The 21,945-nt window shown below is 45.6% G+C and overlaps 2 protein-coding genes, 1 long non-coding RNA gene and 2 gene segments (V, D, J or C); 1 reads left to right on the top strand and 4 right to left on the bottom strand.

Annotated features, from left to right (window-relative positions):
- Positions 1–3,922: 3,922 nt before the first annotated feature.
- On the bottom strand, positions 3,923–6,444 carry LOC120729314. Its single transcript, XR_005694887.1, has 3 exons — positions 5,197–6,444; positions 4,525–5,082; positions 3,923–4,402 (listed from the first exon to the last, which is right to left on the bottom strand). It is a non-coding gene; the product is annotated as an uncharacterized LOC120729314 (long non-coding RNA).
- A 163-nt stretch (positions 6,445–6,607) lies between these two features.
- Positions 6,608–9,710, bottom strand: LOC120729312. Of its 2 annotated transcripts, XM_040024865.1 has the most exons (6): positions 9,048–9,710; positions 8,104–8,433; positions 7,845–7,970; positions 7,446–7,496; positions 7,210–7,334; positions 6,608–7,087 (listed from the first exon to the last, which is right to left on the bottom strand). In XM_040024865.1, the coding sequence occupies exons 1-6, from the start codon at positions 9,136–9,138 to the stop codon at positions 6,902–6,904; spliced, it is 909 nt and encodes a 302-aa protein (XP_039880799.1). In that variant the 5' UTR covers positions 9,139–9,710; the 3' UTR covers positions 6,608–6,901. The 2 variants fall into 2 exon arrangements, with proteins under 2 accessions (XP_039880799.1, XP_039880800.1); XM_040024866.1 differs by lacking the exon at positions 7,845–7,970.
- Positions 9,711–9,822: 112 nt separating this feature from the next.
- On the bottom strand, positions 9,823–13,154 carry LOC120729311 (zinc finger protein 205-like). Of its 2 annotated transcripts, none has more exons than XM_040024863.1 (2): positions 12,582–13,154; positions 9,823–11,726 (listed from the first exon to the last, which is right to left on the bottom strand). In XM_040024863.1, the coding sequence occupies exons 1-2, from the start codon at positions 12,751–12,753 to the stop codon at positions 10,864–10,866; spliced, it is 1,035 nt and encodes a 344-aa protein (XP_039880797.1). In that variant the 5' UTR covers positions 12,754–13,154; the 3' UTR covers positions 9,823–10,863. The 2 variants fall into 2 exon arrangements, with proteins under 2 accessions (XP_039880797.1, XP_039880798.1); XM_040024864.1 differs by lacking the exon at positions 12,582–13,154 and adding an exon at positions 12,171–12,551.
- Positions 13,155–15,475: 2,321 nt separating this feature from the next.
- On the bottom strand, positions 15,476–16,287 carry LOC120729313. The segment is given in 2 exon segments: positions 15,476–16,143; positions 16,239–16,287. Coding segments are annotated over 2 exon segments (384 nt in total).
- Positions 16,288–17,170: 883 nt separating this feature from the next.
- Positions 17,171–17,778, top strand: LOC120729323. The segment is given in 2 exon segments: positions 17,171–17,210; positions 17,331–17,778. Coding segments are annotated over 2 exon segments (384 nt in total).
- Positions 17,779–21,945: the final 4,167 nt, after the last annotated feature.

Raw genomic sequence — 21,945 nt, 5'->3', positions numbered from 1 at the left:
AGCATATAAATAACTAGGCTTCCTTTTTGTGCTTCAGACCGGAGCTTATGTGTTCGTGTGTTCAGGTCTCCGTTCCTGGGAATGTAAATAAAAGATATTTTTTTGAGCTTTGTCCACTTTGAGCCGTGTCTTTCTTGGCTGTTCAAGAATACAAAGAACTGGATTTAATAGCTATCAGCTGCAATGATCACACTAACACCTGCATGAAACTTTGTGGAAGTGAACAGGAAGCAGGCAGAATTCATTACACAGAAGTGTGTCCGCATTACGCCAGGGCCGAGTCCAACACAGTTTACCTTTACAATGCATTGAAGTGTTTTCTATGACCTTATTCAAAAGAGTAAACTTGTATATATCCTAGGGTGACCATATTCTGATTTCCAAAAACAAGGACACTTAGCTCAGTCATGAAGAACTTGCTTAAAGAAACATATTTAACATATTTAAACGACACCTCTGTGCGGTTAATGAATTATGAAATAAAATATGTCATATAGGTTTTACAAGTCAACAAGCGCAAAACAAAATATCCTCTGGAATTAAATAGTGATGCAGAAATAATGCCTCATCTGCATAAGAAAAATTACCAGTACTGGGTCGGTATGAGGGCTGGACTGGGACAAACAATTGACCCGGGCATTTTGACTAGAGACCGGCCCAGCAGGTATTACAGGAGAAGCCGTAAAGCCTTTGAATGAAAACAACGGTGTTGTGACAGTGATGTACAGTCTTGTTGGTTTATGTATGATTTCTATACATTTTACATCATATGACCACTTTGGTTGTAAGATTCAGATAATAATTTAATAAAAGCGAGATATTGTTAATGCCCTACCCGCCCCCCTGGTTAACACTTTGCTAGACCCGCCCCTGCACAGTTACCAGCTGTCAGCTGCTTAGAAAAGGATCCTGGTGTTATTTGTCTCTCAGAAACAGCTCATAACTTCAACTCATCCTTGTCACATGTAAAAGGTAAAGCTGTTTCTCCATCACCTGTTCAGCTCTGATGATTCAGTAAGGACATCTCCTGGTTTCACCTTCATGTTTCCCTCTCACCACATATCCAAACCGACATCATAACACCATCAGTAACATCAAAGCACCCACCCAGCTGTATATAAACTCCATCATGCTAGCTAGTAGCAGTACGAGTTATTGTAACTGACAGTAAAAAGTCAGCACAACGAAAATAAACTAAACTTGGTTCATATCTGACCCAGATAGACTGCAGCTCATAACTTCTTACCTGAAGTTCAGTTCACCTGACACTCGGACCGGCGGCCGCCTCGGGTCTCTGCTCCTCCTGCCTCACCTTCCCTCATCCACCTGCTGGCCTCTGTGGAAGCTCCGCCACAGCCACCACCAAACAACTGAGTTATTTTTACACATCGACCAGCATCTGGCCAATCCACCACCTTTCATTGTTTATACTGTTACAAAAACAACAACAACAGCAAAGTAAAGCTATGGTCGGTACGAGGGAAATTTCTTTTGCAGTTCGTCTGATAAGATGCACTTGCGCTTTGGGATCTTTTAAACATCATTAGGCGCGTTGCTGCGCGTTGTCAGTCCCGCCTGTGAGCGCAGGACAAGCACTCACAAAGCAGCAGTTCGGGGATGATGTCTCACACATGGGCCGTCTGTCGGAATACAGGAAAACCCGGACATTTTTATCAGTCCCCCCGGACGCCCGGATAGAACGTGACAAGTGGACATGTCCGGGGGTAAGAGGACGGTTGGTCACCCTAATATATCCCATATTCAGAACACATAATGTGAAATGTGGTTTGCTGCCCAGGGCAACACCGTGGCATAGTTGTGCAGACAAGGAGAGAGCGTATCCAAAGCTTTACTGAGGAACGGAGAAACAGCCTCTTCCCAATTAAAAAAGACAAAACACTCTCTGCTACGTTCTCGGTCCGTCTTTGGGGTGGAACAAATCTCAGCCATGAAAAATTAAAGCAGCTCTGAAGGAAAAAGCAGTTCAGCCTGATACGGGCAAGGTGCATCGTGTGGGTATGAAGGCCTCTAGGCCTTTCTTATCACAGCTGTGCAGTGAGATACAGAGCATCTCTTGCTCAGTGCAAACATGTGGGAGAAGAAACAGTATTTGTGCTGTGGTTTCAGCAGGCATTAACACACACACACAGGATCACCGGAGAAAAACATACAGAACAAAATGCAGCAGTATATGGACACAACAACGTTTTACAGTGAGGGACGTTGTTCTGTTCACAGCTTGCCTCTGCACATCTTTACTTCTGACAAACCGCCTCTAAGATCCTCTTTGAACTTCCGGTCATGTGACTGACCTGCTGCCAGTGGACCAGATCAGCTGAGAGCTGTTTCTCTTCAGAACCACTGAGTACTTTTCCTCAGACATATGCTGCTGCCATCAAATCCAAAGTGAGCGCATATTAAGACTGTTAACATAAACAAAGCAAACATTCAAACATTACATGTTTTCTGTGCTCTGTGAATAAAATGTGTCTTCATGAGAAATCATGGCTTCTGTTTCTGTTTTGGAACAAAATGTAAAACACAGTGTTTCCTTTTCCTGATCTTTGACAGTCAGCAGTCATCTGCTGCTAAAACCATCCATCCATCCATCCGCTTTTCCTTTTCAGGGTCGCGGGGGGCGCTGGAGCCTATCCCAGCTGTCATAGGGCGAGAGGCGGGGTACACCCTGGACAGGTCGCCAGTCTGTCGCAGGGCCAACACACAGAGACAGACAACCATTCACTCGCACATTCACACCTAGTGGAAATTTGGATTATCCAGTTAACCTATCCCCACAAGCTGCATGTCTTTGGACGGTGGGAGGAAGCCGGAGTACCCGGAGGGAACCCACGCAAACACGGGGAGAACATGCAAACTCCACACAGAAAGACCCCGGCCTGATGGTGGAACTGAGCTCAGGACCTTCTTGCTGTGCAGTAACAGTGCTAACCACCGTGCTGCCGTGCTGCTAAAACCATCAGACTTTATGTAGTCTGGTAACAGAGTGAAAAATAACTGCTGCTGTGACACTGTCACTTCCTGTGCCAATGAACCACAGCTATCTGACCACATCTATATGCAGCACACACCACCTCATGGTTACCAGCAAGACAGAGATCGAGACCCTTCTCACTCAGTCTTCACTAAACCGTTAAACTGACTGCGTGAATGGAAGGATGGGTGTTTTTGGCTGAGGGCCCTTCATTGTAAGAACCAGCACGATCTACACCACTATGATCTATATTCATATCTCGTTTCTTTTCACCACTGAGGAACAAACTGTGGTTATTGCAGATTGTGTTCTGGGAAACGTGACACTAGTCACAGTAGTGAATTGTCATCCAGAGGCCAGAGCAGACGACACTGAGGGAACCTGAAAACTACTGGCTGAGTCTCTGTAGTTTCCTCTGGTCCCCAATCAGACCAGCAGTGACATGTTTAGCCGCATGTTCTCCTTAAACTGCTGGCTGTCTGAGTGGTGTCCCAGAAACGATGTGGGCTTCATAGATAATTGGCAAACCTTCTGGAGGAAACCTGGTCTTGTTAGGAGAGACAGCATCCATCCCACTTTGGATGGAGCAGCTCTCATTTCTAGAAATATGGACACATTTCAACGCACATATTAAACACATATGTAAGACTGCTTTCTTCCATTTGTGCAACATCTCTAAAGTTAGAAATATCCTGTCTCAGAGTGACGCTGAAAAACTAGTTCATGCATTTATTACTTCCAGGCTGGACGACTGTAATTCATTATTATCAGGAAGTCCTAAAAACTCCCTGAAAAGCCTTCAGCTGATCCAAAATGCTGCAGCAAGAGTCCTGACAGGGACTAGAAAGAGAGCAGATTTCTCCTCGTAAGGAGGAGGACTCCCTTACTGTTATTTATATTATAATCTATATAGCACTTTAGCAGCACACCTTTCACTTTATTAAAAGCACTTTATTTAGCATCACACTTTAAGCAAGGATTGGGTCCCCCGACACAAACAGAGTAACATAGTGTACGCTGTTAAGTGCCAGAATTGGCAGGATGTTTCTTTCAGTTGCTGAAATTCCAGATTATCAACACGTACGGAGGAATGTAGTCCTCAGAAAGGACTGAATGCAGCTCGGTTAATCAGGGACCAAAACTTTTGTTTTCTTGAGACAGGACACAAACACTGGAGCTGTGTCAGCTGTTTCAACCAAAGCTCGCTGATGCAGACAGATCTGTTTCTTTTATTATGTACAGACTATCAAATATCATCCTGTGGTTTGCTGAGCATTAGCAAAGTGTGTGCTGTGTGTCGGTGAGGGTGGAGTAGATGTGGTCCTGGTCTGTGGGGGCTGGAGTCATGGTCTCATAGGTGGAGTCACATGTGGATCCTGGAGCTCCGTTCTTCTGCTGGGCTGCAGGTAACTGAAAATATTTAACACATCCAGTTACAGCACATGTATGTATGCAGCTGGTGTTTGCTGCCCTCTAGTGGCACTAATCTGTCATGCAAGGTTAAACACTGACAGAAACACTGATGGAGTTACCTCCACCTGTCTTCCATCTGATTTCCTGTTTTTCCTGTTCTCCATCCATCTGTAGAAGAGCAGCAGGAAACCAGCCGACAGCACGACGATCACAACCACACACACAACCAGAGACACAAAGTAATCTGGACACAGAAGAAGACGATGCTGAGTGGGACGTCAAACAGTCATATGAAAGATTGATTAAAACAAACAGACCTTTGTGCTCTGATGTTAATAAAAGCTGAGGTGGGTGTGGTCCAGGTGGGCGGAGCTCTGAACAGATCCTGAATCAGTGATGACGCAGAGACACGCTGAAGACATGAGACACAGCAGCTCCAGGTTCTCTCTGATCTCAGATCAGTTTTGGTCCAGAGGAGACAGTTTCTCCATCATGTGTCCATCATCATGTGGCTTCTTCTCTGAGTGATGAAGCTGTAACCTGCAGGTGTGGGCGGCACGCCGAGCTGCTCGCATACGCTGATGTCTGGAAGTCCCGATGCACTGATTTCATCCCAGAGTCGACCCTGCGCACAGAGATTCCTCCAGGATCTGTGAGGACGTTGAGGATATGATGTTCTGTAGATCACAGTGAGGAACATTATTCTGAGACTGTTCCACAGTCTGTAGATGCAGGTTTTTGCACATTGGTGAACAACCGATGATGTTTTTATACTTGATCATGTGACGGACCTGCTGAAAATAACCCGGTCAGCTGCTGCTCCACCTCTTTTTTTCAGCCTTTTTTTCCCCTCAAGTCAACTTTAAGACGTGTTGCTGAAATCAAATTTAAAATGAGTCAGAAATATTGAGGAAATATTAAATGTCTCAGTTTGTTTTTGGGATGTTTTTGGGAATTATGAATTATTTGCTTTTCATTCTAAGAGTTTTTCTAAATTTATAGCCATCAGGACACATTCAAAAACACGAGGGCTGAACACCAAAGACCGAAAACACACTTCAGAACTTTTCTGTTCAGTCTTTATTCGACCAAGATACTCAGACTTAAGATGTAGGCACAGGTTAGTGTCATGCCCAGAGTTCTGGACTCACATACAGGGTAAGAGTGAATAAAGAAAGCTGTTCAACATCGTACACTTACATGTGAAAGCTCAGGAAACTGTAGACACAGAATAGATAAATGTCAGCGTCACCTTGGGCCCAACCAGGGCAGTAACGCTCAGGTGCAGGCCTGAGTAACTGCTCTCAGATCATTTCAAATGATCAGCAGGACCAGCTCAGTAAGACAGTTGTGTGTGATGCTGCAAACGTTGGCACTGATGTGATACCAGGTAAATACACGGCCAATTATAAGCATCGATGCCAATACTGATACTTTAACCCACAAATGTAGCTTCTGTAGGGAAGAACACTGTGTCATGAGATCAGTCATTAATTTGCATACTTTCAGCTTTTATTTTGAAACTGTTTTTTGTAGACCTGAGTGTAAATGTCCCTGTCTCTCGTCGGGTCAGCTTCTGTTGATTAGATTTAAATAAAGCAAACGTGACAACCAACATGAAAAAGATATTTTTATAGTGACTGCGTGGCATACATTTTTTATTTCCAAAGAAATGACTGACTTAACACAGTTCAGTGAGCTGCATGCTGGACTTGGAAACAAAGTATTGATCGTAGCACACTAGTACAGATCCAGCATCAGTGCTCATACTGATAGCTGGATTTAGTTGATTAGATGATCACAGGTCAGTAAGTACGATGGCAACAGACCAGCAACACTCACAGGAGTAAGAATCAGATAAAGTGTGAAGCATTGCAGCATTTACTATTAAACACAGTTAAACAGGAACCATTCAGCTATGTAAAGAATTTACAATACAAAGGTTAATTATGTTTGATACCAAAACACATTATTTAGTGTAATCTTATTTACCCGTCCAAACAGCCTTTTAATGTGAAGCTGGTCAAAGTGGCCTCTTTAATAGAATAGAATAGAATAGAATTCAACTTTATTGTCATTGCACATGCACAGGTACAGGGCAACGAAATGCAGTTTGCATCCATCCAGAAGTGCTTTAGTGATATAGATATATTACAATATATATTAGCAATAATATAGATATGTGAGTATATTACAGTTAATCACATTGTAGCAAAAGTTATTAAGTCATTAGATTAGTGACAATCATGTAACATACGTGATGTGAAATCCAGCGTCTGTAGGGACGGCAGCAACAGAGGACAAAGTTCAGGGGTTAGCCTTCATTTACACCCACAGCTCAGAGAGGCGGGGCTTATAAACTGAAGTGATAACAAACATACACAAATAAAAAAAACTTGAAAATGATAAATATTATAACTGATGTTTATAGTTATACAGTTATAAACATCACAGACGTATCTGTGGATGAGTTTGTGATGGAAACATTTCAGGATTTTACTGGGATGTTACTGATTTGCAGGAAATTGTGTCTGTCTGACTGAATCGCACATGTGACATGTACTGCATGTCGGTGAGGGTGGAGTAGATGTGGTCCTGGTCTGTGGGGGCTGGAGTCATGGTCTCATAGGTGGAGTCACATGTGGATCCTGGAGCTCCGCTCTTCCGCTGGGCTGCAGGTAACTGAAAATATTTAACACATCCAGTTACAGCACATGTATGTATGCAGCTGGTGTTTGCTGCCCTCTAGTGGCACTAATCTGTCATGCAAGGTTAAACACTGACAGAAACACTGATGGAGTTACCTCCACCTGTCTTCCATCTGATTTCCTGTTTTTCCTGTTCTCCATCCATCTGTAGAAGAGCAGCAGGAAACCAGCCGACAGCACGACGATCACAACCACACACACAACCAGAGACACAAAGTAATCTGGACACAGAAGAAGACGATGCTGAGTGGGACGTGTGTGTTTCAGAGTCATAAACAGAACGTTTTATTGCACTGACAGGATATTAATAAAGCTGCCAGACAGGTGAGTACCTGTGATCTGCTCAGGGAGAGCTGGCGTGGGGGTGGTGCCGGTGGGTGGAGCTGTGAACAGAGAAATGCCGTTAGAGACGTGAGACAGAAAACTAGTCCTGTTCCAGCTGTGAACAGCAGGGGGCGACAGACGTCTCAGTGACTCACTCACAGGAGTCTCTGAGTGCATCACTTCCCTTTTTCTAAGGAAGTAAACTCTCAATAAAAGAGGAAATCTGTGTGTCAGTGAAGCTGAAAGTTCCTGAAAAAGCCGTCATGTTGATGCTGAGAAAACACAAACACTCCTAAAATAACACAAAGACTATTTCAGAGCATCCATGTGATGGTGTCACTTCCCCTTTCAGCAGAAAGAAGAGTGGCGCCTGTCCAGTATTCAGGCCTGTTTATACCAATCATTACATGTCATTGTTGCAGCTGGGACCGCCACACCTGGCCCTGACACGGTTTGGCCGTACGTGCTGAGAACTGAGCCTCCACATGTGACGAGTGAAGAGCGAGCGCGTGGATTTCCCCCGTGCCGGCTCCCTGTTAAACCCAAAATCAAACTAAATGAACAACATAAAGAAGCAGAGCTGTGATGATGACTGCATAACGTTTTCAGGCTGACGCATGAAGTTTGGTTTGAATAAAAATGATTTGGGATCCAGTAACGACTCACCTGAGACCGTGAGGCGTATCTTTGCGGCGTCGCTCTGACTGTGTTTGTATACGATGGTGATGATATATTCCCCGCTGTCCTGCGGCGTCAGCGCGCCCAGGGTCAGGTGGCCGTTGGCTGCATTAATCCACGCTCTGCCCTCGTAGGACGTGTTCAGTCTGAGCGTGGAGGAGCTCACCGAGGCAACGGTTACGATCTCCTTCCCGTCATTGAAGTGCCAGAACAGAGCCGAGCTCTGCAGGTCCTGAATCGGCGTTTTCAGCGTCACGTTGCTTCCGACACCTGCGTGCACGGAGCTTTCTGACAGGATCCTCTGACCCACGCAGCGCCCTGCAGGGACACAGGTCACATGACGCACCATCAGAGCTGTGCTGATTATACCGCCGTGACCTCTGACACTAACAGCTGTGCCACACCTTTACCACAGGAAGCAAAAACAGCAAAGCTTTCAAAGTAAAACCGAGCACCGAAACCCACTTTATGTAAACATGTTCACATTTCCAGCTGTCCTCCCAACAGTGGATCCGTTTCACACGTTTTCACTCCTGATTTCAGTTTGTTTGTTTCCTGTAAATCTGCTCGGAGATCACATTTACAACCTTCCTCAGAGCTCCTTCCTTCAGCTGAGAGCGGGGTCAGCTCTGAGGAGGGCCGGACTACAAGCCCAGACTAACGGCTTCTCTTTACCTCTGTTTACCTGCTGGATCACCATGGTAACAGCAATGGCCACGCTCCAGCAGATGAACCAGGTTTGGGATAACCTCCGATAAATACACGTGTTTGTTGGAGGTTATCCCAAACCTGGTTCAGGCTTCAGCGCGACTGCTTCGCGTTAACTTCAGCGGAGCTCTGACCAGGACGGGTCACAGATAAAGGGCAGCAGCTTCAGCCTTTATAATAACTAAAATATTAAACATTCAGCGCTGAGATGCTTAAATTCTTACCGATGGACGCGAGCAGACACAGGAGGGCGACCCGAGCCATGGTGGACGCGTCCAACGTTCCCAGCTGAGGACTCTGCTCTGGTTTCCTCATCTTTCTAGCAGCTCCGACTCACAGCCGAAGAGGAAGCTGGTCCGTGTTTTCTGCAAACGCTGGCACATTTCAGGGTTTCTAGAAAATCACCAAGCAAACGAGGAAGCGTCCGAGCCTTCATGGCTGCACGGGCCTGAAGCCCACAGCTGGGGGAAGTTTGGTAATCACAGGAAGGATGATGTCAGCGATCCCACTGCGACCTCTCCGACATCCTTGGTACACCTTCCAGCACGACCACACTGACCCTCAGTTTCATGCGTAGACACACATACAGAGGACGTCTGAAAGTGTTTCTGAACCTGCGAGCGTTCAGGCACAGCGGGCGGAAGATGTTTGGATCCAGGAGGACTCTTCAGACAGAAACCGAGGAGCTTATGAAGCGCTTTGTTCATCAGGAACCCGATGGTCGCCCTCGCAAACATGAAACCTCCACCATCATCTGAAGCAGAGTCCAGCTCATTAACGGCAGCACAGACATGTTTGTGCTGCCGTTACAACATTACTAAATCTATGAAGGGTCCAAATGAGACTCCAGTGTGGGTGAAACATGTTTCCTGCAATCAAGAAACGTGCTGGCTTCATTTGTCAGATTCAGACCCGTTTGATGATGAAATCACTCATCATCACGTCCTGAAGACTAAAACATTATTTACCACAAAGACACCAACACATTAAACAAGTCTGTCAGCATTTCAGCTCTTTATTAAATAACAAAAGGTCAGAAAATGAAGAACAGCTGGAAAACAAACCAAGAGGCAGTGCTGCCATCTGGTGGACGTCAGTGAGGACGCGCTCATGCTAAACTACAGGAGTCCAGCTAATACAGTTTCTGACGTGGTGACTGAGCCGCCCTCGTCCTGCCCCCCTCAGTGTTACAGCATTTGCATATTTATTTATCTCACAAAGAGGAAGACGTGCAGTTAAAGGACATCCTGTAAACCTCAGTATCAGCCGAGCGATGAGCTAATCCTCCTAACGAGTTCATCGGAAGCTGCACTGTGTGACACACCTGTGAGACGCCGGCCTTCTCCTAAACACAATAATAATAATACATGACCAGGACATGTTTGACCTATCAGGTTTAAGTTATCCTAACATCAGGTGTGTGGGGGCGTGGCCACAGGAAGGTCAAAGTGCTTTATACTGTTTGACAGCAACAGGGAAGCAGCAGGTACAAAACTGTTTCTGAGGATCTGTATTTCATACTGGCCCCTCCCACGTGCTCCTTCTCTTCCAGAGCACTGATTGGTCACTCAGCAAAGGTTACACCTGGTTGAGCCACAGAGCCGAGATCACGCATCAGTCCCAATCATCCTACGCATGCTTTATCAATAACACAAGCTCACCTCACAGGAGCCTGTCACCTGACCGCAGTCAGCTGATCAGCAGCGGGGATGTGCGACGTGGACGACAAACACGTGACTAATTACTCAGCAATGCACGACTGCACGTCGGATCCAGGAGGTTACGAAGCTGCCTCCCTCCCACCTGCAGCAGGTGTGACCACGCGTGTGATGTCACACAGAGTGCGGACACGCTGCTGCTGCCGGTGTACGGACAGCATTCCCGACGGCGTCCGCGTCACGAGGTCGTTCTTGCAGTGAAAACAGGAACACGCTGGTTTCTGCTGATGTCTGAATAAAGTTTTGATTCCACCGTCAGGCGAGGGTGAGCGACGGGCTGGCTGAGCTGTGACGCCACGCCGAGCTGTCATCCTCGCGGCGTTCACGTCTTGCTGCTTTCGGCGACGCACTTGTGCTTTTTGACCTGCGAATGCCACGTGAACCTTTTGTCGCACACGTTGCACTTAAAGGGCTTCTCCTCCGAGTGGACGGCCATGTGCGTGATGACGTTGGCCTTGTTGGTGAACTTCTTGGCGCAGACGGAGCAGCTGAACGGCTTCTCGCCCGTGTGCACCCTCATGTGGTTGACGAGCGTGTTGCGCAGGCTGAAGCTCGTGTTGCACACGGAGCAGGTGAAGGGCTTCTCCCCGGTGTGCACGCGCAGGTGTGTGGTGAAGTTGGAGCTCTTGGAGATTTTCTTGCCGCAGAACGGGCACGTTTTCTCCCCCGTGTGGCTCTTCATGTGGCTCTGCAGGTGGTTCTTGCCTCCGAAGCGTTTGCCGCACTCGGAGCAGCTGTAAGGTTTCTTGGCTAAGTTACTTCCCGCGTCTCTCACAGCGTCCTCTGACGGCGGTTTCCCGCTCTGCACTGGAGCGTCCTCTGGGGCCCCGGTGTCAGAGGAAGTCCTGACAGGCTGCGGGTGGAGGTTTCTGGCTGCTTCTGGTCCTGCTCGGTCCTCTCCACCAGCTCGTGCCTGCAGCTGGCGGCTGCTGAGCTCGCTGCAGGTGTGAAGGAGGTCGGGGGACTGAGTGCTCTCTTCCACCTCCTCTTCAATCTTCACGGTGACGGGAATGATGGTGAGGTCCTCGTGCACTCCGGGCCGCTCTCCCGGCTGATTGGTCCAGAGCCCCTCACGTTCATCTTTGACTCGTGGCGGTTCTGGACTCTCCCGGTGCAGACCGGGGCTCTTCTGCTCCTGTGATGCTCCTTTATCTGCTGTAAACTTTGTGGGGCTCAGGGGAGACCCTGGAGGACACAGAGGGAGGAAACGAGCACTGGTTAGCCCAACAGACCAAACGTGACCAGCAGGGGGCGCTCCTCTGGAGCTATGAGTACGTCTGTCCCATTCACTGCTTTCAGGCTGACTGAATAAAACATGAAGTTCATTTTGGACATTTTGGTTTTGTTACAGAGGACCAGACAGCAGGATTAGTTACCATGGTTACGTCCATCTAAGAGTGCACGGTCATGTGATTAGTGTCGTGTAACACGGTTACTCATAAACAGTTACTGTCTTCTTTTTGGGGGGGTTAACTTTCAGTATATCATTTAAATGAAAAATAATGGGGCTGCGGTGACATCACTGCTGAACCATAGTGGCTCCTTTACGTGCTGAGGGGGAGGTGTCAGCTGCAGCCCCACAGCTGTCCCTGTGGGGCTGCAGGTGGGGCTGCAGGTACACACACTCACCTGCACCGTTAGTGAAAACATGCTGCTGCTCCATCCACAACACCAGAGAAAAATTATTCTCCATGGTTACTGTTCCTACGGAGACACATCTCACCTGCACCCAACTTACAATTAAACTGCCTAGTTAAAATTTACAACATCTGGAACAGCTGCTTATCCTTTCCGACGACAACAACTAAATAATATTAATTCATATTACTATAAATATTATAACAAAAGTAATATTTTTATTAGTATTGTTGTTATTTTGTTGTTGTTATTATAAAAGAATAACATTAATAACAATAATAAAAAATGTCATTATTCATTCATTATTGTCATTATTAGAAACATCAACAATGGTGATGGTGACGATAACAATAACGACCACATCAATGGTGTTAGCCGTCCGGTCTGTCTCCGGTAACCCACCGTGCGGGCCCCCCCGGCTCTCGGCAGCGTGTCCGTCCGGCTGCCTGCTCCTGTGCAGGCGGATCTCCTGCTCGTACTCCTCCATTGTCCTCTCAAACAGCGCGAAAATCTCCTCAGCGGCCGCGTTGAGCCGCTGCTTCACCAGCGCTCTCAGCACCTCAGCCTTCGACATTTTCCCCGCCGTCAGCCGGACACGCAGATGCCGAGCCGAGCCGAGCGGGTCTGCGGCTGCGCGGAGAAGGTTCGGAGGACAAAGTCGCAGGGAGCACCGACACCTGCCCGCTAACCTCCCCAGGCCCTAACCCTGACCTCACCTGTGTTTCTTTACTCGGACGGAACACACCGAGCCTGTCTAATCCGAACCGGAAACCCGACTGCTACTAATTTGTTCTGCACATGCGCTGAACAAACTACTTCCCCTTTTCGACTTTTCATAATAAAAGCATTCTTTTAGCGCGGTTCTCATATGGACACCCCGCACCACCCGACCCTAAAATGGATAAACGAGAGGATTGATGGATGGACATGTCATTGTGTTCAGTATAACAACAAAGTGCTTGACATACATCTAAATTACTAGAAAATGAGGTGTAATAAATAAGAACATAATTTACAGGAGAGAGGATCAAAGTTGGGAGACTTTTTATTTAATAATATTGTATATTCATTTTTTTCAGCTTGATAAGATTGTAAATACGTTATACGTTAATGTCAGATATGAATTGGACAGTTCATACAGTCCTACATATGAAAGCAGTCCTACATATTTGTTTACAGTTTTTTACAGCTGCTAGGACACATTTCTCAATACTTAGGTCACTTTTGCAAAACTCTTCACACAATCCTCCTAACTGACCTTCAGCTTGGCAAAGCAGTTCATTTCACATTCAAAATGCACTACAACTACCAAAACACTTTATTCAGGTCTCAAATAAACTCATTCTTCCAGAACACTAGCAAAGGTTGACAGCCGACAAACACACTTTGTCACCCACAAAACAATGACCTAAAAAACACTAACAACATGTAGCATTACACAGTGTTTCCTTGTGTAAAACAAGGACACATCTCTGTTTATAATTTCAATATATGTTACTGGAATGAATCAGACATCATGCAGAATTCGTTAATATTTGTTTATGTATTTTTATTTTTTTGCACTAAGTAATCCCAAAATACAAGAATTTGTATACACACCATCCACTGATACACATACAATAGTAATGCTAATCTACTCGGTCTTCTCCATTTGGCCACAGGTTCTCATCCACATCACATCTTATGTCATCTAGGGCAACACACCTAGGAAAGAATCTTCTGGCTGCCAGAATTGAAGGAGTTGAACAATTGAAGGAGTAACACCTGTGTAGATGTACAGGGTGGCTGTAGCTCAGGTGGCAGAGCAGGTCAGCCACTAATCAGAAGGTCGGTGGTTCGATCCCAGGCTGCCTCCTTGCTGCATGCCAAATATCCTTGGGCAAGATACTAACCCCGTGTTTGCCTACTGGTGGTGGTCAGAGGGCCCGGTGGCGCCAGTGTCCGGCAGCCTCACCTCTGTCAGTGCGCCCCAGGGCAGCTGTGGCTACAATGTAGCTGCCATCACCAGTGTGTGAATGTGTGTGTGAATGACTGAATGTAGTGTGAAGTGCTTTGGGGTCCTTAGTGACTAGAAAAGCGCTGTACAAATGCAGGCCATTTACAATGAGAATCAGCTGTGGCTGGTTAAACTGCATTTTTAGATTTAAAATATGTTTCAATAAAATATTGCTGTTGCATTTTGCTGTCTTTTTAAGTTTTGCATTGTGTTATTGTTTTGGCCATAAGTTTAACAGTTTTGACAACAGTATGTAAGCACATGCAAAATGTCCTGTACGTACAAAGATTTTTGGCAGTTGTTGTGTCTGAGTGAGAAGATAATTCATGAAATTTGAGAGATGTAGTCATTGAATGCATTTTGTGCCAAAACAATGATAACTGGTCCTCAGTTTAGCCCACATAGACTTCTGTTGTGCTCACTGTGTGAGGAGTTTTGCAAAAGTGACCTAAGTATTGAGAAATGTGTCCTAGCGTCTGTAAAAAACTGTAATATGTGCACTGAAGGACATATCAGGCAGTGATGAATAGTTTTCAAGAAGGCCTTCGTGTTTTGATCAGGACAATGCGTAACTGCAGACTGCATCTGTTCCAGCAGCACGGCTGCAGTACTGACCTCTGATCAGCCGAGATCTAGATCATCATGAACGCAACAACAGGACGAAGCAGAGCCAGGACTGCTAAACAGCTGCTCTCCTCAGCTCACAGACCCAGAAAACTAGGAGCTCTGAAATGAGCTCCTAGTTTGTGTGTGTGCGTGCGTCTGTGTGTGTGTGTGTGTGTGCGCGCGTTTGTGTGTGTGTGTTTGTGTGTGTGCGTGCGTCTGTGTGTGCGTTTGTAAACTAGAAAACTAGGAGCTCTGAAATGAGCGGCGTGCAGCTCGGATCTCAGCTGACCCTTCTCACCCTGGACACAGTCTGTTTGACCTGCTCCCCTCAGGCAGGAGGCTCCGGTCCATTCGCACCAGAACCTCTCGCCACAAGAACAGTTTCTTCCCCTCTGCTGTTGGACACATGAACAATAACCATATGACTGTCCCCGCCACTATCACATGACCCTACGCTGTGTTCACTGCATCATTCCATGTTTTGGCACTGATCACCACCTGCACTCATGTATATATCTTTCTACGTAGCACTTTTAATTCTTATTCTTACTTTTATTTTTTCATGTCTATTTAAGCGCAATTTATGACAGCATGTTTGCACTGAAGCACCGCAGCAATTTCCTAATGTTGTAAACCCGCTCAACATTTGGCAATAAAACCCTTTCTGATTCTGATTCTGATTCTGATTCTGACATGTTTTCTGTGATCTGCTGTGAATAAAATGTTTGTGATTGTCACTTCTCCTCACTCCTATTGCTGTTTTCATTTTACATGGATTTCCAAGTTTTTTGCAATTAGTGTTTTACTAATAAGCATATCATATGTGTGTGTGTGTGTGTGTTTGTGTGTGTGTGTGTGTGTGTGTGTGTGTGTGTGTGTGTGTGTGTGTGTGTGTGTGTGTGTGTGTGCGTGCGTCTGTGTGTGCGTGTGTGTGTGTGTGTGTGTCCTCACTGCAGACACTGATACAGTGATGATCTTCCAGCTGCAGCAGTCACTTCCGTCTGTGAGGTTTTTGTACGAGTGTTTTTCACTGTGTGAACATCGGAGTGCTGTGGTAACTCTGACAGTAATAAACTCCTGCATCGTCAGCCTGGACTGCACTGATGCTCAGAGTGAAGTCCAGGCCATTACCTGCTCCACTTCCACTCAGTCTGGAGGAGATTCCTGAAAGTCTGTCTGATGTTAAGTAGATCAGAGCTTTGGGAGCTTCTCCAGTTTTCTGATGGTACCAGGACAGGTAGTATCGTGAACCAGAATACTGAGCTACTTGTGTACTGACTTTACAGTTGATGTTTACAGTCTGACCAAGCTGCACAGATTTGGATGCTGACTGAGTCACCACAACGTTTTGTCCAGCAGACCCTGAGGAGAGAAGAAACTCTGGACATGAGATGGTGAGGTGAAACTCAGCTACGCTCTGAATGATTTTCACGTGACAGAAAAATGATTTTCCTCACCTTGAGTCAAGCAGAGGAGAGTCCAGATGAGGACGCAGGGCACACTCATGTTTTTGATGAAGAGGATTTCTGTGGCTTCTGTTGTGATGAAGGACAGCTGTCAGTCACACAGTGTTCAACTGTCAGGACTATAAACTCTCCCAGAGCACTGGAGCATGGTGCCGCTGATGCAAAGCAGCTCACCGTGGACATGCTCAGACTGACTCTGATTACTCTCAAGGATCTATCAGTTATCACAGGATTCATCTGGAGTGTTTTCTGCATTTTGCATCTCTTAAGTTTCTTTAAGTATTTTCTTTGTTTTTTTACACAGTGGGAGTAGATAATCTGTCATAAGTATTGTAATAACAGAACATCATTTTCCTGCGAGCTGAACTCAGTCACATCACATTTTTGTTTCACTCCTTTACTGAACCTGTCCTCACGTGTTCCATTTTTAAACAGGAACAATTTAAAGGATTAAAGAAAATGTACTCTTTAAACCTGCTGCAGAATTAAAAGGACTCAGGACAGTGTGACTGGAGATCATTTCTTAGTGTTTCTGACACATCTGTGAATTTTAAAAATGTCCCACTTTGTCTTTGACCTCAGTTTGAAACTGTCTGAGAATATTTATCTTTTTAAAATCTGGCTTATGTTGAAATATTCTGACTGGTTCGGTTTAGCAGATAACGTCTTTATCAGTGAAATGATCAGCTGGTGATAGTTTAACAGTAATTATGATTGTAGAAATGCACCCAATGAAATGATTAAAATGTTGAATGTAAATAACTGAATATTTGTTCAAAGTGTGTTATATTTTGTATTAAACACTAAAACCATGCAGATAATTAGAAGTTGATGCTGAAGATAATTCCTGAGATGCTGTGTAACAGTTTGGCCCCAGTGCAGTTTGTTGAGCTTCAGGTCATATGAGGACTGCGAGTGCGCTGATGTGCATGAGAGCTTTGTTAAAGGGAAGTGAAACACTGTGTGAGTGAGTGACTGGTGGAGCAGAAAAACATCTGTCAGAAAGTCCTTAAAGGAGAAGATCCACTCTCACACAGTGAAGGCGTTACTGCCAGCTGTGCCGTGTGCTCCCTGTCCTCTAAGCTGATTGGTGTCTCCTAGGTGACGCTCGTCCCACCCTGACGGTGCTGCCCCCCTCCAGAGAGGAGCTGCAGCAGGGGAAGGCCACGCTCATGTGCCTGGCCAACAAGGGCTTCCCCTCAGACTGGAGTCTGTCCTGGAAGGTGGACGGCAGCAGCAGCAGCAGCTGGGAGGAGGGCAGGAGCCCAGGGGTGCTGCAGGAGGACGGCCTCTACAGCTGGAGCAGCACCCTGAGGCTCCCTGCAGGCCAGTGGGAGAAGGTGGGCTCTGTGACCTGTGAGGCCACCCAGGGCTCCCACACTCCTCTCTCACAGACACTGAGGAGAGACCAGTGTTCCCAGTCCTGAGCTGACTTGCTGGTTTTCCTCTGCAGGTGTCTCTCTTTCTGTCACTCGTCTTTGTTTTGTTCATCATTTCACTGTTTGACACAATAAAGATTCATTCAAAGAAACTCTCGTTCCACTTCTGCCCTTTTTAACTTGCACAGATTGAGATCCTTTCACAATAAACACAGTTGTTCTTCACTCAGGGGTTTCAAACTCGTGGCCCGGGGGCCACTTGCTGCCCATATATTGACGTGAAGAAATAAAATGCAGTTTGTCCTTTGAAGGGACTTTTTTGTTTGTTGTTAAGTGCAAAGTTATTTAAAAAACCAAAAATGATTTAATATGACTGCAACATGAGCAGAGAGTACAAACATGTTCAGTGACTAATGTGTTCACTTATGTCTGCATTTTGATTCTGTTAAGTACGAACACAATGACAGCAGACGTGCTGCTACATGTCTGCAGACAGAGGACCAATGACTTTATTTGGCAGTTCAATGAAAGGCTTCAGTTAGTTAAGAAGGAGGAAAAAGAATCTGTGTTCATGTTATACAATATTTAAATAAAAAAAACAACAAAACAAAACACTTTAGGAAATATTTGTGTTCTTTCTTCTTCTTCTTTTTGTACTACTTGAACACTAAAGTGGCCGTCCAATAAGACGACAGTGTCAGCTTTGGCCCACGGCTCATTTGACACCCCTGATCTTAAATGAAAGCACAACTATGTCAGTTTTCTTTTATTCAAAACTTACAATCCTACGTTCCAAAATCATTTCACTCACCTGCATTCAGACCATGTTAACAACATTTATTATGGCTGCCACTGAAATCTTCCTCCTTACATATTCTAAGAGTCTGGAGGAAAAACCAAAGCACTCAGTGTATTTTATACTGACCTTTTTCAGAGCACACAACCATAACGAGTCTGCCGGTACTGAAACCTGCTGTGGACATTTTCGGTTCTTAAAAATAATGTCTGGGAGCAGCGATGCAGGACACACATGCAAACACAGAGTCAGTGAGCTGTAACTGTCCTCAGCACATCACTGATGAAACTTTTGTCAACATATATTTTCTTCCTTTCACAGAAAACTCATCCCTGTTTTCAGTTCAACACTACTTTCTTATCTTTGATATTTACCTCACGCTCCATTCATCCTTCATCGAATATATGAAATACGTAGCGACTTAAAAATATCTCACAATGTGTAAGTAAAACGTAAAGGATCTTTTATGTTAGCGTCCATGTTTCAGGACTCTCTGTGTCCTGTGTCCCCTCGGGTTACCCCTGAGAATGAGACCCTCACTTGCACCATTGGCACTCTCACCTGGGAAATAGACGACACAGTCCAGCAAACCCTGATGACAGAACCTGATCCTGACTGTAATGTCATCTGCAAACTTTGACTTTTGCTGTGCAGCCATCTGTGTAGGACACCTCCACTGGGTCGCCACTGATAATTTTCCAGGTGCTGGATGTGCCTCATCAGTGATCCACTGACAGATGGAGGCTGGGACAGTGAGCTGGGTAGTTTGGAGTTGAGCTGAAGTCCACAATTTGATCCTATTACATGTACCAGGGCAGTCAAGGTGTTCCAGCTTGAAGTGCATTCCTGTGCTGACAGCATCATCCACTGACCTGCACCAGGGAGCGTGTGATGTTTGCAGATAGGTCAACACTCATGTCTTTACTACAGATGTCAGGGCAACATGTCTGTCATTAATTAACAGAGTGTTTCTTGGGGAAAGATGATTGTTAGCTGAAAACCCATTTTTAGTGCTTCAGTGTAGCGCCTCTTTGCTACCCTGATCTCCTTTGTCAGTATGTTTCTGGCCTGGGTATACAGGACTCTGTGCCCACTCCTGTAGGCGGCATTATCCCTGAATTTTCCTGTAAACCAGGGTTTGTTGTTATTGTATACGCAGAAGGTTTTAATTGGCAAAACTTTGTCCTCACAAAAACTGATGTAGGATGTCACAGTGTCAGTGATGTTGTCCAGGTGTGCCTCAAAAACACTCCACTTCCTGCATTGTCTCACAGCACAAGGCCAGGCAAGCGCCTGTGGCACTTTTATTTTGACTGCATTGTTTATGGTTGTGTATTGTAAACTGCAGTATATTTACTCTTTATCATGCTGCTGCATGCATACAAATGTCCATTTTATTTGCAATAAACCAAAAACAAACAAACAAACAAACTAAAAACCCAAAACAAAACGCAGGCACACAGTGAAAGACCAGATGTCCCAGTTTTACACTGGGACTTAAAAGCAGCTTACATTTGTGGATCTGTGTGGCTGTGGTGGAAACCCCCACGTGGGCATGTGACGTGATCTGTGCGTGTCGGGCGATTGGTGCACATCTAAGGTTTTGTGAGTGGGGACAGATGTTTAGACATTTGTGTGCATAGACAGGTTTGTGAAAGAGAAAATGATCAGATTTGTGAGGCTGAACTTCATAAATTGTGTGTAAATGATCAGTATTTCTGCACCCACTGAACTACTACTGTAAAGACCAGAAAGGATGCACCAGTTAAAATAGAAGCGCCCATGTTAAATCATTGGTGGACAGATAGAGCTGGGTGTCATCTGCATAGCAGTGTAAATGTATGCTATGTCTTCTAATGATGCTGCCTAAGGGAAGCATGTATAATGTAAACAGAATTGGTCCTAGCACTGAACCCTGTGGAACTCCATAATTAACCTCAGTGTGTGAAGAGGACTCTCCATTTACATGCACAAACTGGAGTCTATTAGATAGATATGATACAAACCACTGCAGCGCAGTACCTGCAATACCTACAGCATGTTCTAGTCGCTCTAATAGGATATTTTGGCTATATTAGCTAAGACACCGAAAACTTCCCTCCCGAACAGAAAAAGTCACTTCAAGGGACAAACTGGACAGTCAGTGTTTGCTGATGCATTTCCGTGCGTGTTGATTTTAACACGTCAGTCTGCTGAGACAAAGCAGGAGAGTCAGAACGACACTTTGTGTTTCTGGGTGTAAAAGCTCCACCTGAGCTCTGAGAGCCGCCCGCCGGCAGAGATCGAACATCTGCAGCTGTTCATGAACCGGACTGATGGCGGTGGACGACAAGTTTTTATCTTGATAAGAAGATGTATGAAGGGGTTACATATACTAGAAAGAAGCTGTTTTTGACTGTGCATCATTGAGCCCAGTGTAAAGAGCTGTGATCTTGTATTTGTGACAACTGCCCTCTTGGCCTGATCTCTCCTGGAAACCATAGCATCTACTTCGTGATACGAATGCTCTTTCTGGCTGAAAAGAAAATCTTCACGAGCGATATGGTTGATCTTTTTCTGACAGATTATAGGTCAACAAGTAATTTAGCACAGTTTAAATTCCCACAATCATTCTTCAACAAGGAGGCAAGGATTTGGTCAGCAGGTTGGTGTGCGCCTGCTGTGGGAGTGCTGGAGTCCCAGAGGTGACCTGCTGAGGCAGGGCCTGGAGAGATGTTCAGTAGATGAAAACATTATGCATACATGGCCATGTGGTCATTCTGAATAAGACATGGGTTATGGTCTCATCAGAGTTACAAAGCATGAAGGTCTGCTTTGGGTTCGCTGCCTACGAGGAAAGAAAGATCAGGGAATTCAGGGTTACATCGTGATATGAACTCAAGTTTCCTTTAATTACAGCAGATTTCTCAATGAATTTCATTTCAAATAAGGTTAAAATGAGAAAAAGAAGGATTTGGTGAGAAATCATTTCGAGTGAGACAATAAATCTACATGATTTCCACATCGTAACAACGCCACTTTATCTCAGGAGGCGTGGCTACAGAGGAGGTTCAACATATCCAGGCTTGCTCTGCGTTAGCTGGATCAGTGAATCCTACAAGCCCAGTCAGAGATAACAGCCATGCCACGGTGGTTATCTGATGAACCGGGCTCTCTGCTGCAGGCTCTGAGCGCGCTCAGTGCTGCTGTTGGTTTCTAAGGTGACGGCTGGATCCATGGAAACATGAACGCTTCCTGTCCCACAGCCTGAGACGTGAAATCAGAGCAGAGGAAATGAATGTGATGAAAGTTTGAGTTACAGGTGTATACATATATACACCTGTAACCACGTGACTCTCCGGGGGAGGAGAGGCCAGGTAAAAAGGGGCGGGGAAGGATGAATACTTAATTGATCATTTCAAAATAAAAGCAGGTTAAAGTGGCTCGCATGCACAGAGAGGCCTGAAGTCAGCAGCTGAAGGAAGAGGAAATCCTAGGAGCTCTCACAGCCGTCATCATGGCAGCGCTGACATCTGAACGTGTT

The sequence above is a fragment of the Simochromis diagramma genome, unplaced genomic scaffold, assembly GCF_900408965.1.
Source record: "Simochromis diagramma unplaced genomic scaffold, fSimDia1.1 OVJJ01000297.1, whole genome shotgun sequence".
In the NCBI taxonomy this organism is placed as follows: Eukaryota; Metazoa; Chordata; class Actinopteri; order Cichliformes; family Cichlidae; genus Simochromis; species Simochromis diagramma.
This window is presented reverse-complemented; position numbering and strand designations above follow the sequence as displayed.

Bases quoted from the DNA above. Each gene is read 5' to 3' on its own strand.
- LOC120729311 (XM_040024863.1), bottom strand. From the start codon at position 12,753: ATGTCGAAGGCTGAGGTGCTGAGAGCGCTGGTGAAGCAGCGGCTCAAC. The intron at 11,727-12,581 runs GTGGGTTACCGG...TGTGTCCTCCAG, and splicing joins GAGCCGGGGGGGCCCGCACG to GGTCTCCCCTGAGCCCCACA.
- LOC120729312 (XM_040024865.1), bottom strand. From the start codon at position 9,138: ATGAGGAAACCAGAGCAGAGTCCTCAGCTGGGAACGTTGGACGCGTCC. The intron at 7,497-7,844 runs GTAATGATTGGT...CTCTGTTCACAG, and splicing joins CCCAGCTGCAACAATGACAT to CTCCACCCACCGGCACCACC. The intron at 7,335-7,445 runs GTACTCACCTGT...TTCTGTGTCCAG, and splicing joins TCTCCCTGAGCAGATCACAG to ATTACTTTGTGTCTCTGGTT.